The sequence below is a fragment of the Colobus angolensis genome, unplaced genomic scaffold (genome assembly GCF_000951035.1).
Source record: "Colobus angolensis palliatus isolate OR3802 unplaced genomic scaffold, Cang.pa_1.0 Scaffold44, whole genome shotgun sequence".
Lineage (NCBI taxonomy): Eukaryota > Metazoa > Chordata > Mammalia > Primates > Cercopithecidae > Colobus > Colobus angolensis.
The window spans coordinates 6,248,464-6,275,990 of NW_012117821.1; the positions used below are offsets into that span (position 1 = coordinate 6,248,464).

The 27,527-nt window shown below is 54.8% G+C and overlaps 1 protein-coding gene across 5 annotated transcripts in view; it reads left to right on the forward strand.

Moving 5' to 3' along the window:
• SH3PXD2A (SH3 and PX domains 2A) overlaps positions 1-27,527 on the forward strand; it is a 260,999-nt gene that overhangs the window by 219,665 nt on the left and 13,807 nt on the right. For 3 of the 5 annotated variants that reach the window (XM_011957342.1, XM_011957344.1, XM_011957345.1), the window contains 5 exons: positions 10,564-10,677; positions 15,186-15,269; positions 20,422-20,539; positions 24,484-24,821; positions 26,045-26,094. In XM_011957342.1, coding sequence (XP_011812732.1) covers positions 10,564-10,677; positions 15,186-15,269; positions 20,422-20,539; positions 24,484-24,821; positions 26,045-26,094 — 704 coding nt within the window. The remainder of the gene's footprint in view (positions 1-10,563; positions 10,678-15,185; positions 15,270-20,421; positions 20,540-24,483; positions 24,822-26,044; positions 26,095-27,527) is intronic. The other 2 variants (XM_011957343.1, XM_011957346.1) reach the window with 1 other exon arrangement.

Genomic DNA, 27,527 nt, shown 5'->3' on the forward strand with positions numbered 1-27,527 from the left:
TGCCTGTGATGCTTGTCAGTCAGGCCTTCTTCTGGGTGCCTCACCCATGACCTCAGTCTGCTCAGACCCACCAGAGCCCTGTGGGCTTGGCGGGGATCTAGCCTAGCACCGGCTTCTGGGCCTGTTCGGTGAGGTGGGCAGGCTGGAGCCGAGTGGGGAGGTGGCAGCAGCCCAGGCTTCCTTGACACGGACTCCACGGAGCCTTCCAAATGGTGACGTAGCAGCCTGTGCTAATGGTCTTGGAATCCAGGCCCCAGGCGCCCAGGGGAGGTTCTGGGTCCCTGGTGGCCTCAGAGCCCACCTAGGGGAGGGAAGGCTCTGGGCAGTGGAGCAGGGTGGGCATCAGGTAGGATCGGTTGAGTGGCTCATGAAGGCAGGGGCTGCGTGGGTGCACACAGGAGGGACTGGGGGAGTTTCTCGCTCGCTCCTGTTTGCTTTGGACCGTGGAGGCGCGTGTCTTGGCAAGAGCTGCAGTGACGGGGCTTTCTGACCAGGGGAGGCCTGGCCGAGGGTGGGCGGCCTTTCGCTGGTCTTAAAGGCACAGCACCCACAGACAGCCTGCATTTCCAGCTTATCTGGTTCCACAAAGGCAGAAGCCTTAGATCTGCCTGGAGGTCATGAGAAAGGGGTCAGGCTGGGTCCAGGACAGAAGCACTCCCTTGGATCCAGCCTTGTGCCGGGTGTGGTATGGGTAGGTGGGCAGTGCTGGTGCTATGCATCTGTCCAGGATGCCCTCAGCCCCTTCCTCCTCTCAGTGTCTTCCCACCCTCCGCCACTTGGCGCTCGCAAATACCCTATTCCATTCTTCAAACCCGCACCAAGCAAAGAATTTGGAATGCCTAGGAAGATCACCCTTCCAAAGGGTCAAGGTCTGAGCTCAGGTTTAAATCATGAATAGAGGCGCTTTGGGAAGCTGGTCAGGGTGCTGGCTGAGGGTTCTGGAAGCGGGCTGCTGCTGTTTCCCCACCCCGAGCCCGTATGAGGAGTTTGAGGAAGGGCCTGTCTTCCTCTTTTCCTAGCTCCACCGTGCACCCTTCCCCACCTGGACACCAAAACCCTTACATAGATCTGGGCATGAAATGAGCACAGCCCGCATTCTGCGCTCTGAATTACCTGGTGTTAGGCCAGATGTGAAGGAGCGAGAGTAACTCATGGGGAAAGAAAACATGAAGCCTGGAAGTCACCAAAAGCCTCCTGGGTTTTTCCAAACTCCAAGCTCTGAATCTCATCCTGCCTCGAAATCCTCTGGGTTTGTGCCCAGAGCCTGAAGTCCAGCCTTCTCCAGCAGGCCTCAGGGCCAGGACACAGGTGGCAATCGAGCCCCGCATGTGCCATGCCTGGGTGATGGGGGAGGAGAGCCTGAGTCCCGGATGGGTGTTGTTCACTGCAGTGTCCTCGTGCGTGGAACAGGACCTGGCCCATGCCAGGTGGTCGGGAAATACTTGCTGGTGAAAATCTCTGGGTATTGCATACACTGTATGTTCCTGATGCCACTGGGCATCCCCAGGTACTTAATATTACTCTGGTGTGCCAGTGAGGCTCAGAGAGGGCCAGTGACCTACCCCAGGTCACGCCAACAGTGAGTGGTAAAGCTAGGATCCTAACCGAGGTCTGTCTAGAAAGAAGGGGTTAAGAAGCATCCTTGGGTGCAATCCTGGGCTGAACAGGGCTGGGAGGGTGGGGAGTCGGGAGGACGAGAGGATTTCAGAGGGAGAGGAAGGAGTGGGGGGCTCCCCTCCCCCTACCAGCTGTTTTGTCCTAGGCCAAGCGGTGACCTCAGAGGACTTTATTAACATCCTAATTGTGTGCAGCTGGCCTCACTCTGGCCCTAACGAGCTCATTATTCTCCCTCCTTAAGGAGGCCATTGTGGCCTAGTCACCCTGGGGACAGCAGTGGCCTGGGAGTGCCCGTCACTTCCTGCTGCCCTCAGCCAGGCTCCCCCATCCCTGGAGAGGCTAAGGCCCCGGTCCCTCTCCTGGCCTCTCGCTGTGGCTCACTCTTTCATTTCCCTCTGTCTCTCTGTGTGTGTCAATCTTTGCCTCAGTTTCCATCTCTACCCTTTTTTTTTTTTCTTAACACGGAGTCTCGCTCTGTCGCCCAGGATGGAGTGCAGTGGCTCGACTTCGGCTCACTGCAAGCTCCGCCTCCCAGGTTCGCGCCATTCTCCTGCCTCAGCCTCCTGAGTAGATGGGACTACAGGCGCCTGCCACCAGGCCCGGCTAATTTTTTTGTATTTTTAGTAGAGATGGGGTTTCACTGTGTTAGCCAGGATGGTCTCGATCTCCTGACCTCGTGATCTGCCCGCCTCGGCCTCCCAAAGTGCTGGGATTACAGGTGTGAGCCACCGCGCCTGGCTCCATCTCTGCTCTTTCCCTCCCTCCCCTGGTGTCAGCATCAGTCAATTTGAGAGAGCTTTGAAATTGACCAAACAGGTGGACTCTGCTGGGCCAGTTCACTGAAGATGCTCAGCCTGGAGAGAGGGAGGACCTGGTGCTTGGGCCCGAGCTTCTCCCTCCTGGGGCTAGGACATCCTCCCTTCCCTGCCCTGAGCTGGAAGTGCTGGCCCGAACCCCCCATGTTGCCTTCTCCTCTCCTTAGCCCCTGGGTCATTGCAAAGTGGCTTGTTACTTGAGGCCCACAGAGCAGGGCTGGCTGCAAATGCCAGGGTACATGTTCGTTCTTTCTGGGCCTCTGCCACCTGGAAAGGGCTGGGTCCTGGGCTTCTGGCATTGCAGAGACAGGGCCTGATGGGAGGGGAGGCCAAGTGAGGCAGCTTCAGGGTATTGTCCAGTTTGGGATTCTAAACACATTCTCCGGTCTTGGGGTTTAGCCCTGAAGACCAGGGCAAGAGACTCTAGAATAAAGGTTTCCGCCACACACCATGTGTACCTGGGGTCCTCTCTCAGGGTTCCTCTAAAACAGGCTGCAGTTTCCCATTCAAGGGAATGAGCATGGTAGCCCCTTCCCTGGCCCCTGTCTGGGAGGGGTCATCTCAGCATAAAGGCACTCCAGGCCAGAAGACCTGCCTAAGCAAGGCCCTGGCAGGCATCAAACGACCTGGTGGGCATCAGAGGACCTGGCTGCCAGACTGGGCTGGAGGGTGCACTAAGGGGGCTCCCAGCCAGCCCAGGCCCTTTGGAAGGGTCCCCACTATCTCTTGCTGCTACCAAGCTCCCTGCCCCACCTCCCAAAAAGATCCTGCTTCCTTTGTACCTGGAAACCAGGGTTGACTTCTCAGGGAAGAAGCCAGGTGTGGCAGCCAGCCAGAGAACAGCTGCCCCCAAACCTGGGCACAGATAGGGCCACTTTCTCAGTCCACTTCCTTCCATCCTTCTGAAACCCCTGAAGACAGCCCTAAAACCCCAGCTTAGAGCAGATGCGTGGGCACACGCCTACACACGCTCAAGTCAGTTTCCCGAGATAAGCGAGTGCCTCCTGATATGCGTAGGCTGTCCTCTGCTTGTGCATGGCACAGACACCACCTGGCCACCTATGGGTGCTGACCCTCTAGTGATTAACGACTACTGCCATGTGGATAATAGCTCAACCTAAGCTACCTCCCTGTAGTATCTCCTTTATTCCCCTCAACAGCCTCAGGAAATACGCTCCATTCATTACTGTCATTACAAAGAGGGTGACTGAGACTCAGAAAGGTTTAGTAACTTTCCTAAGGTCACACAGCTGGGAAGCAGCAAGCCAGGACCTGACTTCGAGTCTTTCTGACTCAGTATCCCTAACTATTACCTCTGTTCCCAGAGGACTGTCAGCTGTATACACTGACATCCAGGCACATGCAGGCTGGCATCTCTCCTGCTCAGAGACGTGTCCACTCTCAGGTATCTGTGTAAAGTACCAATATTCAGGGCCATACATTCTCAGGGAGTCACCTTACCCTTGTGCATGCAACAGACCTGTACCTTATCTGCTGACGGTGGCTAAGAACCTGGGTTCTGCAGCTGGACTCCCTGGTTGTGAAGCCTAGAGTCCTCATCTGCAAAGCAGGATGGATGATGACAAGAACATTTATTTCTCAAGATCCTTGAAGTGTGAATAAAGTAATATATGTAGAGCAAGTGCCTAACACAGACCGCCCTGCTCAGTGTTCAGCTGTAAATATGTGTGATACACACACGTACAGACACGGCCTTGGTGCTATGTGCATATCATGTCCAAGCACACGAGGCCTTTCTCCTTGGCTCCAAAGGCCTCCTGATCCCAGGATCTGGGTCTCTTCTCCACTGGAGGTATCCTCTCCTCTTCTTCTTCATTCTTGGGCAAGCTTTCCATGTAAGTCCTGCTCCTTTCCTTCCCCAGGAGCCAGGGATCCGGGATGGCGGGTGGGTCTGCACTCACAGGCAGCTGGAAGCTCCCGGGGGCGGAGCAGGCCTGGCCCCCACTCCTACCTCTGCCACACAGGCCTCAGCGCACAAGGACAGCTGGGCAAAAACTTGCTGTGGAGCCGAATGTACGGCAGAGGGGCCCGTGGGGCAGGGCAGCATGGCAGTCTGCCTCTCAGACGGTATGGGTGGCACAGGGATGCTCCCAGGATTGTCTCTGAGTTCTTCCCACCTCAGCATTTCTGCTGTACCAGAAGCTTCTACAGTGGCTGGACCACATTAACTGCTGACCAGGAGCTCCTCACCCTAAGATATTTAATAGCAACTTAGGATCCTATTCGAACCCTGTTCTCCCACTGTGCCGTCAAGACTTGAGCTGAGTCTTTTTTTGTTTTGTTTTGTTTTGTTTTTGGAGAGAGTCTTGCTCCATTGCCTAGGCTGGAGTGCCATGGCACGATCTCGGCTCACTGCAATCTCCACCACCCGGGTTCAAGCGATTCTCATACCTCAGCCTCCCGAGTAGCTGGGATTACAGGCATCCACCACCACACCTGGCTAATTTTTTTGTATTTTTGGTAGAGACACGGTTTTACCATGTTGGCCAGGCTAGTCTTGAACTCCTGACCTCAAGTGTTGGCCAGGATGGTCTCAATCTCTTGATCTTGTGATCTGCCCGCCTTGGCCTCCCAAAGTGTTGGGATTACAGGCGTGAGCCACCGCGCCCGGCCCAGGCTCTGTTGATGCTAGGGGAGATGACAGCTGCAGAGAAGAGCCTGCCACCAGCTTGGCTGCGGGCACTCCACTGAGCAAAGATAGGCTCATATACCACCTAGGTGGGCACAGGTTAACATGAGCAGAGGCGCCCACCCTGGCTCTATGCAGACCTCCAGGAAGCCTGGCGTGAGTCACACTGTTGGACCTCTTGGAAAGACTCCCTGGGCTGACCCCACCCATGGCTGCTGACAGGCCTCTGCCAGGTGCCAGCAGCTCAGATGTCAATTGTGGCAACCAGGGCTCCTGACCAAAGTCACTGGTGTGCCACTGAGGAGCAAGCAAAACCTGAACCCCTGGATGTGGCCCAGCTCCCCCGAAGGGCTCAGGCATCAGCTAGTGAGCCCCTCCAACGCATGCAGAGGCACCGTTTTCTTTCCCACAGGATCTGAGGGTGCAGTGGTGGAGAGGAAGTGTGCTGGGGGAGGTGTGAACAAGGGTATGTGGTTGGTTTTTTTTTTAGGTAGGGTCTCGCTCTGTCACCTAGGCTGGAGTGCAGTGGTGTGATCACGGCTCACTGCAGCCTCAACCTCCTGTGCCCAAGCCATCCTCTCACCTCAGGCTCTGAGTAGCAGGGACCACAGATACATACCACCACCTAAGGTGGTTAGTGCGAGAAGCGTCAGGATGAGACATGGGAACCGGAACTGTGCACTATCAACATTTTTTGGTAGGAGATAGGATCTCGCTATGCTGCCCAGGCGGGTCTTGAACTCCTGGGCTCAAGCAGTCCTCCCACCTTGGCCTCCCAAAGTGCTGGGATTACAGGCATGAACCAGCCCCACCTGACCACTACTGACATTAGAACCTGGACCTGGGAAGGCATGTGAGAGCCTCAGCTTTCAAGAGCCTCCTATAAGTGACTCCGAGTTGGGAATTGTGGTGTCAGCTCTTTGGGATTCTTGGGGGTTACATCCTGGTGAGCAGAAATTTGGGGGGGTGATCACATGCCCAGAATGGCTTGGTGGGCTCTGTCCGTTCCTCCTGAGATCTGTGGCAGGTGCCCGGTTGACTTTTGTTCCTCAGATCTAGTTCGCAATGGGGGATCTTCAGTCATGATGCTTAGTGATTGTTAGGGGTGGCATCAGCGAGGACTGTCTCTTTTCAAATGACTGAAACCCAGCTCCAGATGCAGTAGTCCCCCTAGCCGTCTGCAGTTTTGCTGTGTATGGTTTCAACTACCTGAGGTTAACCATGGTCAGAAAATATTACAGTATTTTGAGAGACGGAAACCACATTCACATAACTTTTATTACAGCATATTGTTATAATTGTTCTATTTTATTAATTATTGTTAATCTCCTGCGACTAACTTGTAAATTTCTATTTATTGTTAAATTTATAAATTATTTATTTACTTAGAGGCAGTCTTGCCCTGTCACCGAGGCTGCAGTGCAGTGGCACGATCATAGCTCACTGCAGCCTTAAGCTCCTGGGCTCGAGCGATCCTCCCACCTCAGCCTCCCAAGTAGCTAGGACTACAGGTGTGTGCCACTATACCCAGCTAATTTTAAACTTTTTGGTAGAGATAGGGTCTCACTTTGTTCCCTAGGCTGGTCTTGAACTCCTGGCCTTAAATTTATAAGTTAAACTTCTTCATAGGCATGTATGTATAGGAAAAAAATAGTATATATAAGGGCTTGGTACTATCTGCAGTTTCAGGCATCCACTGGGGGTCAAGGGGGATTTATCTTTTTCCTTTTTTTTTTTAAGAGAAGGGGGTGGGAGTCTTGCTATGTTGTCCAGGCTGAAGTGGCCTCAAGTGACCCACCTTAGCCTCCCAAACAGCTGACATTATAGGCACAAGCCAGCGCTTCTGGCTCTTGACTCTGCTGCTGCTTTATTGACTTAATTCTCAGGCCTTCTCACCTCATATGCCCCCTGCAATTCCTGAGTTTTGTGGGACTCAGGTTTCAGATCATCAAAGCACCCATGTTTGCTCCTAAAAAAGCCCCTGAGTAGCTTTGCTTGGAACCATCAACAGTGTCCAGAGAGATGACAGACTAATCAGGAGATGAGTGGCCAGATGTGCCCACATCTGTGGTAAAGGAGGCAGGGTCACATGACAGCCCAGGGAGACGGGAAAGCCCTGCTCTGTGACCTCTAGCCAGCGTCTGTGGGAGAACAGCTGGGACTGGTGCTTCCTGGCAGAAGCCACTGGGGTTCCTGAGAGTGCTCCCCCAGAGGCTCAAGAAGGGGGAAAAACATCCCACGCAGAGCCCCTGGCGAAGTCCATGCCCTCTGGCTGCTTTGGGGCCTCCATCAGCCACAGCTTCTGAGCAACCAAACCATGCTGGCCTGAGCATCAGGGAGGATGGGGGTGCTGCTCCAGGCAGCCCTCTCAGTGCCCCATGCTGGGTTCAGAATGTGCAAGTGGCTGTGGGCAAGATGAGGGTGACCTCCAGCCACCTTCAGGCAAAAGGCAGGGGAATTGACATGCAAGCCTCTGTAATATTTTCCCAACCTGAATCGGGCAGAGGGAACGAAGGCAGATATCCACTCCAGGCCCAGGGCCATAAGGCAGCTGAAAGGCTCCCTGCATCCATTGCTGCTTCTCCCCTCCTCTCCCCAGGTAGACAGGCCTAGGCCCTTTGCCTCTGCTGGACGTCTCTGTAAAGGGTAGACATGGAAAGCTTGTTGGGCATTCTCATGGAGACAGAGCCCTGGGACTCCTTGACTAGTGGAGGTTGGGCTTTTCCTGGGTCAAGGGAAGTAGACAATGAAACCCCTTCCACCACGTCAACGAATGGGTCCTACTGGCTTTCCTCCCAATAACCAAATGTGGAAGGAATGGTGCCTCTTGTTTATCCAAATGTCGGAACAGCCAAGGTGCGAGTAGAGGTCAGATGGGGGCTCCCTAGGTGCCAGGGTCCACCTCCTCCAGCCTGACTTTGGCCCCAGTGTGGGCATCCATTGCCCACTACAGCTAGCTCTCAAGGGTACTGCATGCCCCAAGCATGGTCTGGACCCTTCCTGAGTTCCCATAATTACAGCCCACCTGGAAGCAGTCTCATCACCCACAAGTTGAGTGAGTACAGATGTCTGGTGCTCTAATAACCACCTCCAGCCCTGGAGGCCAGGGAAATGACAATAACTTTTAGTGGTGTGTCCAGAAGTCTCTGACCTGCCAGTGGCTGCTGCCCTGTCCCCAACCAGTGGGTTCTAGCACCTGCCTGTAACCACGAGCTGCTCAGTGACTTCAGCTGTTCTCTCCAAAGAAGTACCTACCTTTTTCTGTGATCCAGAGACCTATCCAGCACGCCCATGATGCCCACCTGCCCTCTTCCAACCTCAGACCAATGTCCCAGTGCAGGAGGTCTCAGGGGCCTGGGGTAGAGAGTTTACCTGAGAACTGGTGTGGGCTTCTCACCCTGGAGATTGCCTGCCTGTCCTGGTCCTGCACAGACAGCAGAGTGTAGGGGTTAGAGGCCAGCCTGCTTAGGCTCCAATCAAGGCTCTACAGCCCCTCGGTACCACAGTGTCTCATTCACCTATGTACATGTTTATGAAATAAATGTGGCAGTAAGTGGCCCGGGCACGGACAGTCTGAGAAGTGGGCAATCTGGGAGACACAGGGTTTGGAGCAAGAGCAGGAGGTAGAGGAATCGGACCGGTGGCATTGCTTCACCTGCAGTGGGGGCATATCCCCAGATCTTCCTGACTCTGATGGCTTGTGACTCATCGGCCCAGGTTGCCTTTTTTCAGGCGTGTATGGCTTGTGTCATAAGAGAAGGTTGTGGTCTCTGGGGTTGGCAGAGCCTAGGGGAGGGAGATGGGCACAGGGAGCAGAGGGCCTGACCCAGGGTTCTCCGGAAGTGATCCTGTTACCTCTCTTCTCTCACCCCAGGCAGAGAGGGACAGAGTCTGTGGGCTGTTCAGGCAGAGAGGGACAGAGTCTGTGGGCTGTCCCAGGCAGAGAGGGACAGAGTCTGTGGGCTGTCCCAGGCAGAGGGGACAGAGGAGTCTGTGAGGCGTCCCAGGCAGAGGGGACAGAGGAGTCTGGGCTGTCCCAGGCAGAGGGGACAGAGGAGTCTGTGAGGCGTCCCAGGCAGAGGGGACAGAGGAGTCTGGGTCCCAGGCAGAGGGGACAGAGGAGTCTGGGCTGTCCCAGGCAGAGGGGACAGAGGAGTCTGTGGGCTGTCCCAGGCAGCCCGCAGGGCCCTGGATCATGGTGTTTGAGCCAGTAGCTCAGAGATAACCCCTCTCCAGAGAGGAGGACACCGAGACCCTAAAAGGGCAGTGGCCCTCCTGAGGTGCCAGAGCCACAGAGGGCTGGACCTCAACAGTCCAGACTCCTGGTCCAGGGCATTTCATGGGCTTCGCAGAGCTGCAAGCAGAGGGTTGTGGAACTCCCCAGAAAGGGTAGGAGAGACAGAGGGCATTCAGGACTAGACTGCTGGCTGTTTGCAAGCCCAGACCTGTCATACGGGACGGTGGGGACCTAGTTGAAGACCTAGAAGATGAGCTGGGGTTCTAAGTCCTTGAGGTCTCCCCACGACTGTGCAGTGGTACCTGGCAGTTTTCCCCTCCTCTCCATTGTTTTCACAGCAGCTCTCAGAGAGCCTCCCCCACCAACATGCTTCCTAGATCCTTGGGTGCTCACTCGCTGCAGTGGATGGTGACAGGGCCTCAAGTGCTGCCCAGGGAGAAGCCCTGAGTTCTCCAGACAGGAAATGGAGAACTGGGCCATGAGCAGAAAAGAGAATCAGTGCCAAATTACTTTTGGGGGCAAAGAAGTATCAGGGAAGAAGGGATGGGGAGGAAGACAGGACCGTGGGAAGAGGACCTTCTCGGAAGGGACCAAAGGCAGTGGAGTCCAAGGCCTGGGTGCTCAGAGGACTTTGTATGAATGAGGCTTGATCACTTGGCCATGATCTTCAAGCATCGTGTGAGGATGCAGTGCCCACTTACTGCGACCGAAACGTCAACACACTTAAAGGGCAGCTGTGAGTGGCGCCAATGCAACGGTACCACTGACCCGTGATGGGGAAAAGGCAACCGTTGACTGTTAGACACTGTCTGTGAGGCACTTAGTCTGGATGCCTTTGAAAGCTGAGAAGGCAGCCAAGCTCCAGGCAAACCAGCATCCTAATGGGTTTGAAAGACCATAAATGGTCTCTCTGTATGGCCGGAGCTCCCTTGGCCTTTCCTACAAGATGAATTTTCACACACTGGACATATCACTATGTCTATTTCATTTTCCATCAGACATTTGTTAGTGTGGGTCACAGTTTATTCATCCCACTTCTCAGGGAGTGTGCTGGTCTTTCCTGCCTTAGAACAGATGCAGGCTCCTCAAGGCTGGAGCTGGGCCAGCCATTTGCTGGGTGCCCAGGCCATCTGGCTCCGTGCTCCACTTCTTGTGCCTCTCCTTCCCTCCTCGTCCTGGCCCGCGAGCCATGCCTGTCGCCCTGCAGTCTCTCACAGTCCCGTTCTTTCTTGTCCTCCCTGCAGGCTGGTGGTTCGTGAGCACCTCTGAGGAGCAGGGCTGGGTCCCTGCCACCTACCTGGAGGCCCAGAATGGTACTCGGGATGACTCCGACATCAACACCTCCAAGACTGGAGAAGGTGAGGGCTTGCAGGTCCAAGGGGCAGGAAGCAACGCGGCCTCTGCAGGCAGCTCTCCCACTCTTCCCTAAAACCAACAGAACCCCTAAAGTGAGCTGAGCCGTATCCCAGCCTCCTCCCTTGGGATCCCATCTCAGTAAGGCTGGCCCAAAATCTCACCTCCTACCCCAGTCCGACCCCTGCTGCTCTGTCTCAGGGGCTCAGGAACTGAGGGGTGGCTCAGACCCCTACACAGCCAGCCTCTCTGATTAGCTTTAATTCTGTGAGGTTTGTTTTCCCACCCACTCCCCTTTTTTTATTTTTATTTTTTATTTTTGTATTTTTTTCTAGAGACAGGCTTTCACCATATTGGCCAAACTCCTGGGCTCCAGCAGTCCACACGCCTTGGCCTCCCAAAGTGCTGGAATTACAGGTGTGGGCCACTGCACCCAGCTCTTCCGTTTTTTGTTTTTTTTTTTAATTCCAAACACTTAAAAACTACTCAGTGAGGTTTTTCAGGGTCTTTCTCCTTGCATTTCAAAGAGCCTGCCCCTGCCCCCTCAGCCAGCACTGGCCTGGACCTATCTGTGGCTTCCGTACTCCCCAGAGCAGGCTGCTTGATCCCAGTCCATTTGAGCCACCCCCAGTTCCTGGCCGCCTGCTCCTAGTGGCTTCCAAGCTTCCCATGGCCTGGCTGCAGGAATTCTTTCCCTAACGGCTGGTGGGGATGGTCCAGATGGATGTGTCTGAAAGCCAGAGGGATCAAGGCCGCCACCCGGCGCTCGGGCCACCTCCAGGCCTGCTTCCTGCTGCCAGGCCAAAGTAAGCAGCCGCCAAGTGCCAGCTCCTTATTCATCCTTCCCCTAAATGTCGGTTACCCGGTGGGCGGTTGGGGCCTCACCCTTCCTCCTATGTCGAGGCTTTATTTCAACCCCTTGACCAGAGCCTCGGCCCCTGCCATGTGCTTCCACTGTGTGACAGGTTTCCAGGGGCAAGGCCCCACTGGGAAGGGTCCGCATGTTCAGGCTGGGCTGCTCCCTGAGCCCTGGGGCCGAGCCTGCACCCATCTCCCCTCTGGTTCCATTGCACCTCTACAGCAGGGGAGAGTCTTGGCCCCTGAGCTAGGTCTGGCCTCATATGCCTGCAGTCCCCAGCCTCGCCTCCTACCTAGTTCCACATTCTTTTTGGTGGTGTTGAGACAGAGCCTTGCTCTGTCTCCCGGGCTGGAGTGCAGTGGCACAATGTCGGCTCACTGCAACCTCTGCCTCCTGGGCTCAAGCAATTCTCATGCCTCAGCCTCCCGAGTAGCTGGGATTACAGGCACCCACCACCACGCCTGGCTAATTTTTGTCTTTAGTAGAGATGGGGTCTCACCATGTTGGTCAGGCTGGTCTTGAACTCCTGGCCCCAAGCAATTCACCCACCTCAGCCTCCCAAAGTGCTGGGATTACAGGCACACAGTGCCCAGCCCCTAGTTCTACATTCTACAAGGTATGCCAGGGCCTCTCAAAAACAGCAGGAGTTCACAAAGTACCAGATACTAGACCGGGTCCTGAAATGCCCTTGCCCCCACCCTGGGAGGACTCTGTGGCTATGGCCATCCCCATCCTTCCAGCTGTGGGAACTGAGGCTTCAAGATGTTTATCAGGTTTGGACCCTAGTCCACCTCCTTTGTCCCGTGGTCCTCACTGCTGTGCCACACCCTCCCTGTGAAGCATTTTGCTTGTAAGCAGTACAGGCAGCTCTAGGGCAGTGCGTGTATGAATCAGAGCCCCAGTTGAAAAGGCTGCACCAGGAAGGTCAGAGCAGAGCTGTTGGGTCGATTATGGAGGACTTAGGCACTGAGTGGGGAGAAGGCCAAGGCAGGAAAGCGCCCGAGAGGCGTGGAGCACAGATGCCAGCCTGGTTGGAACAGACGGCAGGTGCTTTGCACGCAGAACAAGTAGTAGTGGGTTGTGCAGGATTTTGACCTTAATGGAGGAAGAATCAGGCTGCCAGTGCAGGTTCTGCGTTCAGATGGTGTGTGTGTGTGTGTGTGTGTGTGTGTGTGTGTGCGCACACGCGTGCATGCCCAGGGTGGTTCTCCTAAAATAGGTTCCTCTGCACGCCTCTGACAGGGCCTGTGTGCCAATACTCTTAGCAACTTCTGGATAGCTGTGGATTCCACCATCACATCTTGGGCATTTCCCACCCAGATCTACAGAAGGGCTCAGGGATGGGTCCCCTGGGCCTAAGGCCCCAGCTGCTGTGGTGTGTCCACTAGTCTCTCTGCACCTGCAGCCACATGGCCAAGAAATTGGCCGACCCTAGTTCCCTCTGCAGCCATCTCTCCCCCAGCACTATGGCCATCCCATCATAGGTGCTCTGAACCCTGTAGACAGAAATTGGAAGCCTGCATCCTATCAAAGCTTTCCTAATAGCTCATGCTTCATTACTTTGGGAAGAAAAGATGATTGGCTGTTCTGGTATGTCCTTATCATGAGACACTCTGGTGTATGTTCATGCGGCTCTTGAACCCAGGTGTGCTGTGGGAGTTCAGTATGGTAGTAAGGGTGGGAGTTGAGACTTTCTTGACCACTGATAGAGGTGTGGGTCCAAGCCTGACATTCGCAGGGTGCTTCAGTGAACCAGGAGAGGTGTGTCACCTCTTTCAAGCCCTCGGGTTCATTTGTGATAGAGCGAAGACCAGAACCTAAGTCTCTGCCTTTGCTCCTGTGTCCCACACCTACCAGTATGGACCTGCTTCTCCAGAATGGGCGCATAGTGGGACATGCGGAACAGACCACGGTCTTCTGTGCTGCTGTACCAAGGGCGTGTACCCAGGTAGTGAGCAGATTCCCCAGCACCCAGACCCTGTCCCCTCCCCACAGCCCCCTCTTCCCAGGGCTTGGCAGCCCAAAGGGCAGCAGAGTTAGGGGAAGAGCAATAACTCGGGGTGTAGAGTCTGTGGTAAGAGTCTGGGCTTTGGAGCCAGACTGCCTGGATTCACATGCTGCCCGACACAGAGTGTTCCTTAAAACCCTGTGCCTCTGTTTCCCCATTTGTAAGATGTTAACCACATAGGGCTTTTGTGAGGCCCAAGTGAGATGATCCCTGTACGTGGTTTAAACTGGGCCTGGCACACAGAGTAAATGCCGACATCAACACCTTACTGTGAATGCGGCCTCTGGTCTAGCCGTGAGCTGAACCCGTCCATCTCTACAGAGAAGCCCCACACCCCTCCTCCACCTCTCCCCACCCCGCCAGGAGGCCTTGCACAGGACCTGATTCATGTTTCCTAGAGCCTTTCAGCCCCTTGTCTAGGCTCACGCCAGGGCAGGTGGTGTCACTCTAAGACAGATGAGGACAGAGAGGCTTAGAGAGGAATGGCCGGCCTCTCAGTGACACAGGTTGCTGGCAGCGGGGCCTGGACTGGAATCCACACCTCCTAGCCTTTTGTCCAGCCCTCCTCCTTATAAGAGGCAGGTCAGGCAGGTCCCTCTCCTTCCAGGAAAGCGAATGCTTTCCCAGGGCCTCGGTGGTCTGGGACGGTTTTATTTTCACTCCAGCCACTGGCCCCCCTCCCATCCCCAGACCCAGCCAGCCTGGCACTTTCTTTGTGTGGTGCCAGGAAGTGAGGCCAGCTGGCACCCTGTAGCCCTGTTCCAGTGTCCGTTTCATCTGGGAGTCCCACAGGAAGACAGAGGCATCTGGAGCTGGGGTCTGAGCAGAGGGTGCAGGGGGCTCAGAGCCGAGCAGCAGCCACCAGAGGAGCAGTGCAGGATGCTGCCCAGTGCGCGGGGTCTGGAGCAGTGAGAAGCTGGGGAGGGGGGCCCCTGTCATCAGATGTCCCAATGCATGGCCTGAGAGGAGGAGCAGAGCCAGGGCCTCTGGCACCCACCCTTGTGTCCTTCCATTCAACAGCTGCTTCCTGGGACGCAGCTATGTGCCTGGCCCTGTGCTAGGCCCTGGGAATGCAGAGACACAGGGCAAAGTTCCCAGAATGGCAAGAGCTTTCAGCCCCGCAAGGAAGGAATCCAAGTCTCTCTTGGGCACACTGATTCTTCCAAGTGTGGTGCCTGTCCAAGGTAGCACGTTCACAGTCAGTACTCAGTGAGCGAGTGGACATAAGCTCAGATGTTGCAGGACCGCAAACCCTCCTGGGAATCAGCACCGCCCAGCAGTGAGGGACACTGATCTCACCATCCCTGGAGGCTGCAGCTGAGGGGCTGCCTTGCACTGGGCTGGAGCTAGGGACCCTCTTTGTCTCTAAGGTGCTGGGATTCTAAAGGCTTTAACCCACTCCTAGGCTCAGGGGCGCACACTGGGGAGTTTGGCTGAATTTTTCCCTGTGTGCCAACCATGACCTGTCATATCTGCCCCATCCAACAGGGGCACGCCTTTGGTTCAGTCCAGGTGATGGTGACCTGGAAGTGTGGGCCTCCCCTCCCTGTGCCCCTTCCTCCCGCCCCCATCCCATCTCATCCTCATCTCCATTCTCTCCGCCGGTTGCTGTTGGCCGCATGCTCCATCGCCATCTCCCACACCAGTGTCCAAGAGACGCAAGGCCCATCTGCGGCGCCTGGATCGCCGGTGGACCCTGGGCGGGATGGTCAACAGGCAGCACAGCCGAGGTGACTGCGGGAGCTGGCTTCTCCTCCCTCGCAGCGACCGCCTGTCTCTCGCTAACACTGCTCTTTCTTTCCGGGCTCTGCTCTCTGCCCTGTGGCCTCCTCATTCACCCAGATTCACGGGCCAGGCTTTTTTCTCACCTACTGCAGCTGGTGTGGGGTGGGCCTGCTTGGGAACTGGGGTGGCACTGGGGGTGTCTCTGGCTTTTGTCAACATCCTGGGTATGAGGGTCATGGAACACAGTTGTGGGTTCCTTGAAAAGGTACAGGGGCTTGAGGAGGGGGACAGGGGGTCTCGAGTCTTTAAGAAAGTCCACATTGGCCCTGGAAGCTGCAGATTAAAGGAGCTAAGCATGTCTAGCCCTCTGGGCCATCCCACTCCCCTATCCTTCATGGCCCCTGTCCTCTGAGAAAAGGCTCCCTCAGCCAAAGTTCTTCTATCAGTTGGTTGGAAACAAAGCAGAAAGAAGGACCGGCTCACATTCACGCTCCTCCTGCTAGCTCCACGGAAACTAGAAAGGGAGCAAAGCCAGACCCAGCCTAGTACCAGGGTGCAGCCCAACAGGCTCTGCTGAGGGTCAGGTCCAGCCAGGAGCAGTAAGTGCTGGGGCTTCAGGAGGGGCCTGATCCAGGGGAGTCCAGGGAGCCCCCCAGACCTGGCACATGGGCTGATCAGATGTTTGTGGGTTTAGAGCTTTCTCACCCAGGATCTTTCTAGCATCCAGGAACTTGGGAGGTAAGGGAGTGGAACCAAACCCCCAGGGCTGGGCTGCTGATCAAACCCCTAAACATCTGCAGACCCCCCTGGGCCAGGGCTTGGCCAGCCCCACATGGAGCAGGGTGTGTGTGCTTCTCAGAATGACGGCACAGAGAGGGGTATGTCATAAACATTGGCCTTTCTGGAAGCGGGGACACCCAGTGTCCCCCACCCTCACAACTTGGTTCTAAATGACCATAAGAGCATGTTTTGGTGTCTGCCCCAGGCCCAAGGCAGCAGGAAGCCTGGACACAGGTGTTACAGCCTATGGCTGGCTCAGCGTCAGGCACAGAGCACTGGCCATGAGGAGTCCAGCTTGTCCTGAGGGCAGGGCCTGAGGCAGGCCAGACCCGGTGAGCTGACTCAGGGCTGGGGGCCAAGTTGTAGAAACAGCAAGAACAGGCTGGACATAGAGTGAAGGCCACCCTAAAGCTAGGACGTAGCTCAAGCCTTGGCGGCAAAAGAGAGTGGGACGTAGGTCTGGAAATGCGCAGCAGGGATGAAGGTTTGGCTCCAAACACCCTTGCACACTGAGCCCCAAACAGGACCATCTCCACAACCCCACAGACATGCACAGCCCTCATGGCCACAGATATGACTGTGCGCCCTGTCACATCCAGCCTCCCCGATACCCACATATCCACAGTCCCAGGCACACAGCCACTCACAGTACACGTACACAGTTCCAGTTATGCAGCTGCGCATACCCCGTGCCATGTGTCTTCTGTTCATACAATCACAAATGCATCACACACAGTCACAAAATCATCACACACACACATACACACAACATACACACATACGCCACGCGTACCTCCACAGCGACACTCACAAGGACACATACAGCTTCATACACACAACGCCTTGCACCACATATAGCCCAGTCACAGACATACAGTGATATGTAGAGACACAAATATGCAATGAAATGCCTAATTCTTGGTCACCCATACCTAAGCAAATATAAGCCCCCAGCTCTTGCTCTCTTTCTTTCTCTCTCTTCAATAAGAGACCTAAACAACATAATTTCCCAGCCTCAGCCTGATGGGCTAAGTTAAACCAGGCAGCCAAGAAAAACTTGCAGAGAGTTGGCTTGGAGACGCTTGCTGCAAACAGCAGAGCTGGTGGGGGAAGCAGGCTGCAGGTTGTGGAGGCGCTAGACAAGAGAAAAGCGGAGCTTCCCCACAGCCTCCGCTCCCTATTCCCTCAGCCAGCCAGGCCCTTGGAACCAAAAGGCCTCTCTCAGTGGGGTTGGGTAAGTCGTGGGGGCAGGAGGGGAGTGGGGAGACTGCTGACAGAGGGGAAAGTGTTGGGGAAGAGGAGGCTTCTGTGGTTTGGAAACTGCAGGGCATCCAGCCCCTGCCTCCAAAACCAAAGCAGGCCTGTCCCCCTCACCCACCCGGCTGACCGCCTGGCTAGCCCTCCCCAGGGCAGGCTGCCGTCTCCTGGTGGCGTGGTCGGAGTGCCCACGGCCCCAGTGCTTCCCAGAAGCCCTGAGGATCCCACTGGAGCTCCCAGCCTCCCTTTCTTCAACCCCATTTCCAATGGAAAATCTCTTCCCGAGCCCTTGACCACCCTGAATCACGCAGCTGCCCGCTGAGGGCCTTCTCTTGTCTGGCAGCCCCAGGTGGGGTTTGTGGCTCAAGCAAGTCTCGCTCCCTTGGGACACCTGTGAGTTGGAAGGCCTGAGACCCACAAGGCCCATGTCCACATGGAAAGTCCATGCCTCTGCCATCTGAGCCAACTGGGTGGAAAGGAGCTGGGAAGACCTGGTCTGCCTGCCTAGCCCTGCCAGGGAAGAGGGCTCTGGGTTTTCATGCCTGCAACCTGTGCAGTGACCGGGGCAGGACGAGCCTCCCATCCAGGAGCTCTCACCAGCAGCACATGAGCTCCTGGACATCTGTGGTTGCTGCAGCCCCAGGGCCCCCAAGAACCTTTTGCAGGAGCAGCTCAACTTTACCAGCCAGCACTGATATCCCTGGTTCTGCTCCCACCCACAAGAGGTCAGGAGAAAGCCTGAGCTTACATGGCCCACGGGATTCTATCTTCCACGCACCCCAGGAGGCTGTGAAGGCTGGGGCTGGGCCCTGGTGGCCCAGGAGGCTGAGCCCGCGTGATGGTCTAGACCCTGTTCTCTGCCATGAGGCAGGGCAGGGCTCCTCTGATCTTCCCATGAGAAGGGCTGTCATTTTTCCCTGCAAATGCAACCTTGCCTAGGAAAACCTTAATGATGGCTTCCTGCTCGAACCACAGACTTTTAAAAATAGCCCAGCTGAACAAAGGCAAAATGTGGAGCCCAGGCCTCGCCTCATCCTAACCTCAGAATCCTGGATTCCTGAAGCCTGGCGCTGCCCCTCTGGCCGCCGCTGGGCCGGGATTTGCCATGCCTCACTGGAAAATGGAGCAGAACCAGGAGCAGGCAGGAGAGTGGAGCGAGTTGGACTGTGGAGCCCTGAACTTCTCAAAGGGCCGAGTCAGAATCTGGCTGGGCAGGGTTCTCAGGCTGCCTTGGCAGCAGTTCGAAGCATGGCTGGGTTGGAATCTGAAAGCCTCCAGGAGTAAGGCCCTCCCTGAGTCGATGCTGACCAAGTTCTGCAGCAGAGAAGGGCGTGCTGAAAAATCCTGCAGGCTCCCATGGGTCATCACCCTCCTTCTGCTTTTGGGCAGCCGTTTGAATTTGGCTAGTGGCCCATCTGTTCTGTCCTCACAGCCCAGCAGGGCAGCCACAACCACCCCCAAAGGGAGCTGCTATCTCGGCTCAGCACAGGGCTGCAGACAGGACCCCGATAATCCAGGGGAGAGTGGACAGATGGCCCTCCCACAACTGGGGGTTGGGGTGGCAGCTGCCTCCCACCCCCACGGCCACCAGTCTTAGGCAGGCTGCCTGTCAGCGTCCAGCCAAGGAGCCCAGGGGGTGGCTGTCACAGCTGGGAGCCAGGAGGGGCGGGTGTCCCAGAGACCAGAGGCCAGCAGTCTGCGCCAGCATCCTGCTCACAGTGCTTCCCATCGGCACCCTTGCTCAGCCTTGCCTGGTCGTGATGCAGTCAACAGTCTCTCGCTGTCTGCCAGGCACTGTCTCAGGCCCTGGGGAGCACCCACACTAGAGAGGACAACATTGGCCCAGGGTGACCCTCCGGAAGGGCATGGCCAGACTGCCGCTTCCTCCTCCTGTCTGAGCTCCTGTTCCCCCAGAGGAGGAGGCGGGGAGTGTTCCACCCCGAGCAGTCCGCTACGGAGTGTCTCAGCCAGGAGGCAGGGGCTCTTTAGCCAGCCAGCTAGGAGCAGAGCCAGGGAGTACTCACCTGTGGGGTCTACCTATCAGGGGCTTCCTGGGACAGGGAGAGCTGGACCCCAGCAGGCATGGAAGAAACACCCTCCTGGAAGCCTGATCAAGGACCCAAATGGGAGGCACCCAGGCCTCCTGCCAGGAGAGAGGCTGAGAAAAAGCAGGGGAGGCATCGTGGTACCCCATTCTCCCCACACCTGTCCTCCCAAGCCTTCCTGAGAGTCCATAAGGACTTCTTTCCCAGTGCCTAGGGAAGACCTTGGGCAAGACCCTGAAGTGACATCCTTGAAAATAGAGCAGGCTGCCCTCCAGAAGGGCTGGGCCTCGGCTGTGTGGTTGGCACAGCATGTTCTCCTGCAGAAGCCGCTTGGGCGCACTGGCCCAATAACGGCCCCAGGGTGCTACCTGATTGTGCTGTGCTTGGCGTTTCCAGGCTCATTTGGCTGTGAACCCTTGTCTTAACAAAACACATATAACTGCTCCCATAAGACTTGGTTGGGTTCCATGGACTCCTCTTGGGAGATTACATGACCAGGTGTTAATGGATGAACTGGGTGCTCAGGGAAGGCTTCACCGAGGTGTCCCTAGAGCCTCTGAAGGTCAGACAGAGGAAGGATGCGAGAGGTTGAGCTGGGGGCAGGGATACGAGAGTTCGTCTGGGACACAGATGGAAACAGGGCACATTTCGAAGAGAGGTAGTATGCCATGGGGCCTCAAGGCATGCAAGTTCACCTCATGAGGAGCCGGCTTCTCCTAATCCTGCCCTCGGCCCAGCAAGCTTCTGCAGCCCTGTGGACTTCAAGGTCCCGGCAGCCTGGCTGCCATTATCAGGCTGGGAGAACCAACTCCCCACTCCCAGGGCCTTGCCTGACAACCTGAGTCCTGGCTGGCTTTGGCACACACTGGGAGCAGCAGTGACCCCTGCTCCCATGGTCTCCCTGCTGCCACCTCTGGGGCCTGGTCCTTCCCTACCCTGGAGAAGCCAGAGCCCACCCAGTGCACCTTCTTGGCAAGCAGCTGAACAAAGGCCAGGCCAGGGCAGGAGGAGGGGACAGGAAGCAGGACCTGCACCCTGACCTCAAATAATCTTGCTTTCTTGCTCCCACCCCCAGAGGAGAAGTATGTCACCGTGCAGCCTTACACTAGCCAAAGCAAGGACGAGATTGGCTTTGAGAAGGGCGTCACAGTGGAGGTGATCCGGAAGAATCTGGAAGGCTGGTGGTATATCAGGTAGGGAACCCTTACATGTATGAACGAGATGCCTCTCGCCCACCTGGGCCCTGGGCAGAGTGCAAAGTGGCCGCAGTCACCTGATGGCAGGTAGATACTGACAGCTTTGTGCCCACGGCACAGGGCTGGGCTGCTGCACCTCTGCACAGCTGAACAGCTCAACCAGAGAGTGCTCATCTTGCAGATTTTCTCCTGGGATGCGTAAAGCAGAGCTTGAGTCACAGCCAGCGGGGCACAGAGGCCCCGGCTCAGCTTGCAGGCTGTGGTGCAATCCCTTCCCATGTATCTGCCAAGAGAGTTCAGCACATCTGAATTTGGTTTTGTGTGTCCGGCCTTGGCTGCCTGGCCTGCTCCACAGCTAGGGCTGCCTGGAGCACTGGCGTCCGCAGGCCTTGCTGAAGTCCCAGCAGGCAACCTCTGCTGCCCAGGCTCAGCACTCAGGGAGGTGGGCTGGGAGCGGGGGCGGGGGCGGGCGCAGATGCAGGCCTCTTGCAGCCATGTCCCTGGTGGATGGGGACTGGCTGTCCAATCTGCAGGGCTGGTTGCAAGGGCTGGAGCAGAAGTCAGGCCTCGGCTCAGGCCATCAGAGGCTTCTTCCTTCTCTTGTCCCTTCCTCTCCCAGGCCTAATCACAGTTCTCAGACTAGAATCCTATTGAATGGTGTGGGTAGGGAAGTGGGGTCTTTCCTGACCTTCTGGAAGCAAACAATCCCGTGGGTTTCACTCACCATTACCTAGCCAAGACCTGCCCTTCCAGGACCCCTGCTCTCAGGAAATGCTCCAGACTTGATCTCAGGAAGTGCTTTTGGTGTCCTTGGAACTGGCTCCGCTGTGATGACTTTGCCCACCTTCTCTCTTCTCTGCCAGTTACCCAGCTGACAGGGATAGTCCTATATCCATGGGCTCTGGGGCCCCCAGACCCACTGTGGGCAGGACATGCATTCTAGGTGGTCTCCCACAGAGGGGACGGGATTGTGCAGTGGCACCAATGTGCCCCAGGCAATGCGAGTACTCATGGGACAGTTGCTCAGAACATGGCACAACATGATGGCATTAAAGGCTAGTCCATGCTGAGGTCACTGGCCATACGGAGATTGCACCTTAGTCTGACCTGATGGAACATGGCTCCATGGCATGCACCGCACCCCCCACCCCTACCCTGCCCCTACCCCACCCCACCCTGGAGCCCTAGTGCATATCAGTCAGGAGGGCTGATATGTCCCTTTCTGTCTCATTGGGCAGGATGGGACTGTGCATCTGGACGTGTGTTGTCCAAAGCTACTGCCCCTAGACTTTTATGTTCTCTGAGCAATGGAAACTAGAGTCAACCAATAATCCACCAGCCATGAGTCTGACATGGGAAAGTCAGGAAACATTCTGGCAGGTTGGTGGCCTAGCTCACTTGCCTGGAGCTTATCTACAAGGCTGCTTTATTATTATTTTTTAGTTTTCTAAAATGACCAACAAAGTCACTCTGAGCTGCTTCTAGTCTGCTCCTATCCCCATGGCCTAGTCTTACAGCCAGCAGGAGCTCAGACTGAGAAAACCCGGCTGAAAAGATTCCACCTTAAAAAGGCTGCCAGACACCCCCTTAAATATGCCATTTCCCAACATTCCAGGCTGTACGTTGATCCTCATTTCCTGTCTTTCTTCTCCCCCCACCCCTACACACACACATACACACACACACTTGCACTCTCTCCATCGTGCCCTTTCCAGCTTGCTTCCCGCTGGAGTCATTTCATTCGCCAGAGCTGGAAAGCAGATGTGAGCAGAGCTGGACCCAGACACACACAGCCACTCCTGATTCCCTCGCGTTTCTCCTCCTGGAATCTAATTTTATCCATATAGCACTGAAGGAACACAAATAGGAGCACTCGGGGCCCTAAGCAGGCCTGACCTTCACCTCCATGAGCCCCCTCTCCCCATAGCTCTACAGTGTCGATGTAGAAAAACCGTCAGTGAGGGCCAGTGGGCTCATCTTTGTCTTTTCTCTGAGATGCAAGAGCACCAGGCTCTGGGCCAGGTGCTGCTAAGCGCTCACTGTGTGACCCCCTTGCTTTTCTGAGCCGTAGTTGTTGGCTCACGTGAAGATTAGGTATTTTTACTCATTGCTCCCATCCACTCTTAAAATTCTGTGCTTCTGTTTGCACCCATTGCATCAGGGAGCCAAGACAGACCCCTGACTCCCACCCATGTGTTACCTCACATCTGCCTCCCAATCCCTGGGGAGGCGAGCTGAGCTCAGCCTGCCTGCATGTTTCTGTGACATGAACATAAGAAGCCACCTCCTACCTGAGCTCTCTCTCTTCAGCTTTCATATTCCTTTTCTCCCACCTAAAGTGTGCCCAAGAACAAGGTCAGATCAGGAAGACGGGGGAGGGGGGAGTTTCAGACATCTGGTGTGGAGGAGCCATTCCAAAGAGCCAGATGTATCCCAGAGAGCAGACGGGGACATTGCAACCCAGACTTGGGGGCACTGGTCAACGACTACTGGACCAGGAAGTGAAGTCCCCATGGGTTTGGGTGAAAACTCAACACCACGAGGAAAAAAGGAAAAGCTTGTTTTCAGAAGTCATCGAATCACCAGAAATTAAGTCAGCCCTATCATTTGCCTTTTGCCTTTGTTTATGAGCTTTTGGTTTTGTTTCCTTTTGTTTTGTTTTTGTTTTGCTTTGGTTTTAGTTTTATCTAGTCATGTGCTTTTGTCTTTTCACTTATGGTTTCTGCTTTTGGAGCCCCACGTAGACTTTCTCAACCCCCAACATTATGTCAATCTTCTATTTTTTTATTCTGCTATATGGTATAAAGCCAGTGTCTGTCTTACTTGTTTTTCCTAACTGGGTCATCAGTTTTCCCCAAATCACTTATTACATTTTTGGAGATAGAGTCTCACTCTGTCTCCCAGAGTGGAATGCAGTGGCATGATCATAGCTCACTGTAGCTTCAAACTCCTGGGCTCAAGCAATCCTCCCACCTTAGCCTCCCGAGTACCTGGAACTACAGGTATGTGCCATCACACCCAGTTAATTTTTTAAAAAAATTTTTTTTTGATAGAGATAAGGTCTCGCTATGTAGCCCAGGCTGGCCTTAAGCAATCCTCCTGCCTCAGCTTCCCAAAGTGCTGTAATTACAGGTGTGAGCCACCTTGTCCAGCCCCAAATCACTTATTGAACAATGCATCCTTGTTCCACTACAGTAAGTTTAGCCTGGTTTGTGAACTTGGTCTGTGACAGTCTATGGAGGATCCACCTACTCCCCCTGCAGTGGCATCACAGCTTTCCCATTCAGTCATCTGGCATGGAGGAGCCATTCCAACTAAGATGTTGGAGACATCTTAGGTGATCTCAACGTGTCTGTCATTCTGGGTATATTTTTAGCAGCGACTCTATCCCTGCATCTTGCAGAAGAGACATAAACTGAGCTCCAGGGAAGGGACTTGTGCAAGGTACCATAGACTAGAACTCAGGCTGCCTGACTCTCACCTTCTAGAGTCAATTCCCTCTCTAATACCTCCCCTTCCTACAGGCCATTTAACTCTACTTACCACATCGGCACCTTCTCATTTCTTATCTTTCCAATTATCCTCAACTGACTGGGAAGTAGCAGGCCATTATGAAGTCCTCCTTTGGGCAACCCAAAAGTTGATAAATCTGATCCCAAGCTCCCACGTTTGCCTGACTTTGCAGAGAGCGAGAGCCCACCTCAAGAGGGATCAGGCAAAGAAAAAGGAGCATGGTGGGGGGGGGGGCAGTGGGAATTGGTGTCTGGGTGTCTTTTCCACCTACACTTGGTGCCATTTCTCTCCAGAGTATTGGGATTGCCAAGCCTTGCAGAACATGGTAGGGAAGGCTCCACTGGGCAAGGCCAGATGGATCCTAGGGCCTGGAAGTGGGGTGTGAGGTCAGAGTGCTCTAACAATAGCACATCCGCTCCTCCCCACAGATACCTAGGCAAAGAGGGCTGGGCGCCAGCATCCTACCTGAAGAAGGCCAAGGATGACCTCCCAACCCGGAAGAAGAACCTAGCCGGCCCAGTGGAGATCATCGGGAACATCATGGAGATCAGCAACCTACTGAACAAGAAGGCGTCTGGGGACAAAGAAACTCCACCAGCTGAAGGCGAGAGCCACGAGGCCCCCATCACCAAGAAAGAGATCAGCCTGCCCATCCTCTGCAATGCCTCCAATGGCAGCGCCGTGGGCGTTCCTGACAGGACTGTCTCCAGGCTGGCCCAGGGCTCTCCAGCTGTGGCCAGGATTGCCCCTCAGCGGGCCCAGATCAGTAAGAACCTCGCTGACCTCTAGGTCCTCACTGCAAAGCTCCTTAGAGAATGAGCATGGGTGCATGAAAGCCAGGGGGGTGCATAGGACCCCCATGGTGTTTTCCTCCTGGGCTACAGACTGGCCTTTGACCCTCACTCTGTCAGCTTGTGTCATGCTAATCACAGGAGTGGAGAAGGCAGAGGAGTATGATGACTCAACTGCTCCCAGCTGCTCCACGGAAGCTAGATCACATAAGGATGTAGGTGGTAGCGTTCCCTCCTTCTCTAGTGGAGAGCCAGCAATGGTCACTCTGCAGATACATGCATTCCAAGAGCAAGAAATGCTTTTTTTCCCTTATGGTAAAGGCTTTATAAATCAAGATAGATGATGTGTAGTTGACTTTTTTAAAAAATCAAAAAAACACATTTCCCTGGGCTGTTGAATGTGGGTGCTATATGCAGGGCTGCCCTACACAGCGACAGTCTGTAGAGAAACGTCTTTCTGGGCCTTAGCAGCTCCTTCCCTGTGACTTTCCACTGGTTACTGGAAACCTAAAAGACCTAGGAGCTAAGGCTTTACCACTCTGCACAGGCAGTTTCAACAGGGCATTCTTCAAGAATCACCTTCATTTCTACAGGAGACTCCGGGCAGTCTGGCACCCTCCATCTCTGGCCCAACAATGCCTTTTGTTGAGGCTTAAAACTTCTGTGTTATAGGAGCCTAGCTTTTATTTGTGTCCAGCCATTCTTAAAATCTGGAGGAAAGCTGTTTCTTTAGTTTAGCTCCACTGGGTTAAGTTAGCTCTCGTGCCTGAAATCTTTTAGGGAACAGCTGGGAAACAGTTATTGGGCACCTCCTCTTGCCTGGCATTGTGCTAGCTTCTACGGATTTAATAGTAAGCAAAAAATAGACATGGTCTCTGCTCCTAACTTTGAAAATCTGATAAATCTATATACCCGTTACCCTGAAAAATGCCCATATAGCTGCACATTTTGAAAAGTGCACATAATTTTAGAGGGTTCATAGATCTCCTGGAAGCACAGCCAAGATAAAGGTCTAAGTTTCCCCTTGAAGAAGCCCAACTACAGTGCCCATAGTGACTTAGAGCATCAAGCCTTCATAAAGGCTGAGCAAAAGCATGAACTGGAAGGATCAGGAGTTAGTTTCACCTGGGGAAGGCAGGTATGGGCACTGTTGCCCATCGTCTGACTGGGATTTCTGAAGCCATGTCTCTTCCTTTAGGCTCCCCGAACCTACGGACAAGACCTCCACCACGCAGAGAATCCAGCCTGGTATGTGTACTGAATTTCTTCTCCCTTTTCCTTCCTTTTCTGTGGATGCACTTACAGCCGCCCGATCAATTGGCTATCTTGCTGCAGAGCCTCTTGATCCAGGGGTTTTCCAGGGCCCTGCTGGGGCTTCTAGTTTTGTGGGGCTGGGGGCAGGGAGGGAAGCCTGCAGATCCCAGTCTTCCTGGGGGCCTGGCTGGACAGTTTATAATCGGAAACATACTGCACTCCAAAGCTAAATAAATCCATCCCAGCCACTGCATTGGCAGACATAAACATTTAGACTGCCCGGCAAAAGTGTCCAGCCAGGGCATTGCCAGGGGCTGGAAATGGGGCTGCTGTCCATGTTAGCCTGGAAGCCTTTCAGCTTTCCTTGGTCAGGAATGCCCAGTGGAGGTGGTGGATGGCAGAGTCTGGGAGGGCAGAGGGCAGGTCAGTGAACATCTTCCAGGGAGGAGTGTGAGTTGCAAGGACTGGCTCATACCCCAGCTTCAAGAGGTTAACAATGCCAGGGTCCCCGGCTCATGTGGGTGGGGTTTCCTGGCGTCCAGACCCTCGACAGGCAGATAGGCATCAGGGGCCAGGGCTTGGGGTGCCTGCGATGCTGGTGGCAGGCCAAGAGCCCTGGAACAAAGAACTGTTAGTAGGCGCAGTGGGATGTAGTAGAAAGAGTGGGTCTTCAAGTGCCAGGCATGGATTCGGATTCCACTTCTGACACTTAGAGGCAGAGAGACTGTAGGTAAGCCACTTGCCCTCTACAAGCTTCAGTGCCCTTATTTATCAGATGGGATAGTACTAGCCATCTCTTAGGGCTGTTGCAAGGATGAAATGAGATGATGTATGTGGCGGGCTAGCAAACGGGTTTCCATTTCCTATGTCAACTCTTGCCTGCTTGGTAGTACTACCTAGTGCACTGGGTTAAGGAGGATTCTGAAGTCACATTTGGGCTCAGCAGCAAGAGTTCCTGTGGTCAGTGATATCAGCCCCAGCTAGGGGGGATGGCACCAGTCTATGGAAGAGTAGGCCCTCCATAAAAATATGGTTTTTAAAGATTTCATCCCTGGAGATGAGACCTTCCTTGCCCTGGCCGTGGACCCCAGTGGAGTTTCTCTTTTTCCTCCTGAGTTTTATATACCCAGACACTGAATTCTCCCTCCCAACCATCTCTTCTAGCCACGGCTAATTATTTTCAGGCAGACTTGATTTTGGCAAGAATGGGGTAATTCCTTCCACACTTACCAAATGCGGGGATTGCTGAGGCAGGGCTGCTGTTTCCAGTTAGGCCCAGCTGCATCCCACCTGGCCAGAGATGTGTTCTGGGCTGAGCCTGGGCTGTGTCTGCTCACATGCACGGCTGCACAGCCAGGCCCTGGGGCTGTGAAAGGTGGCAGATTCTCACTCAATCCCTCAAAAGCAGCTTCCTCCCACACCTCACT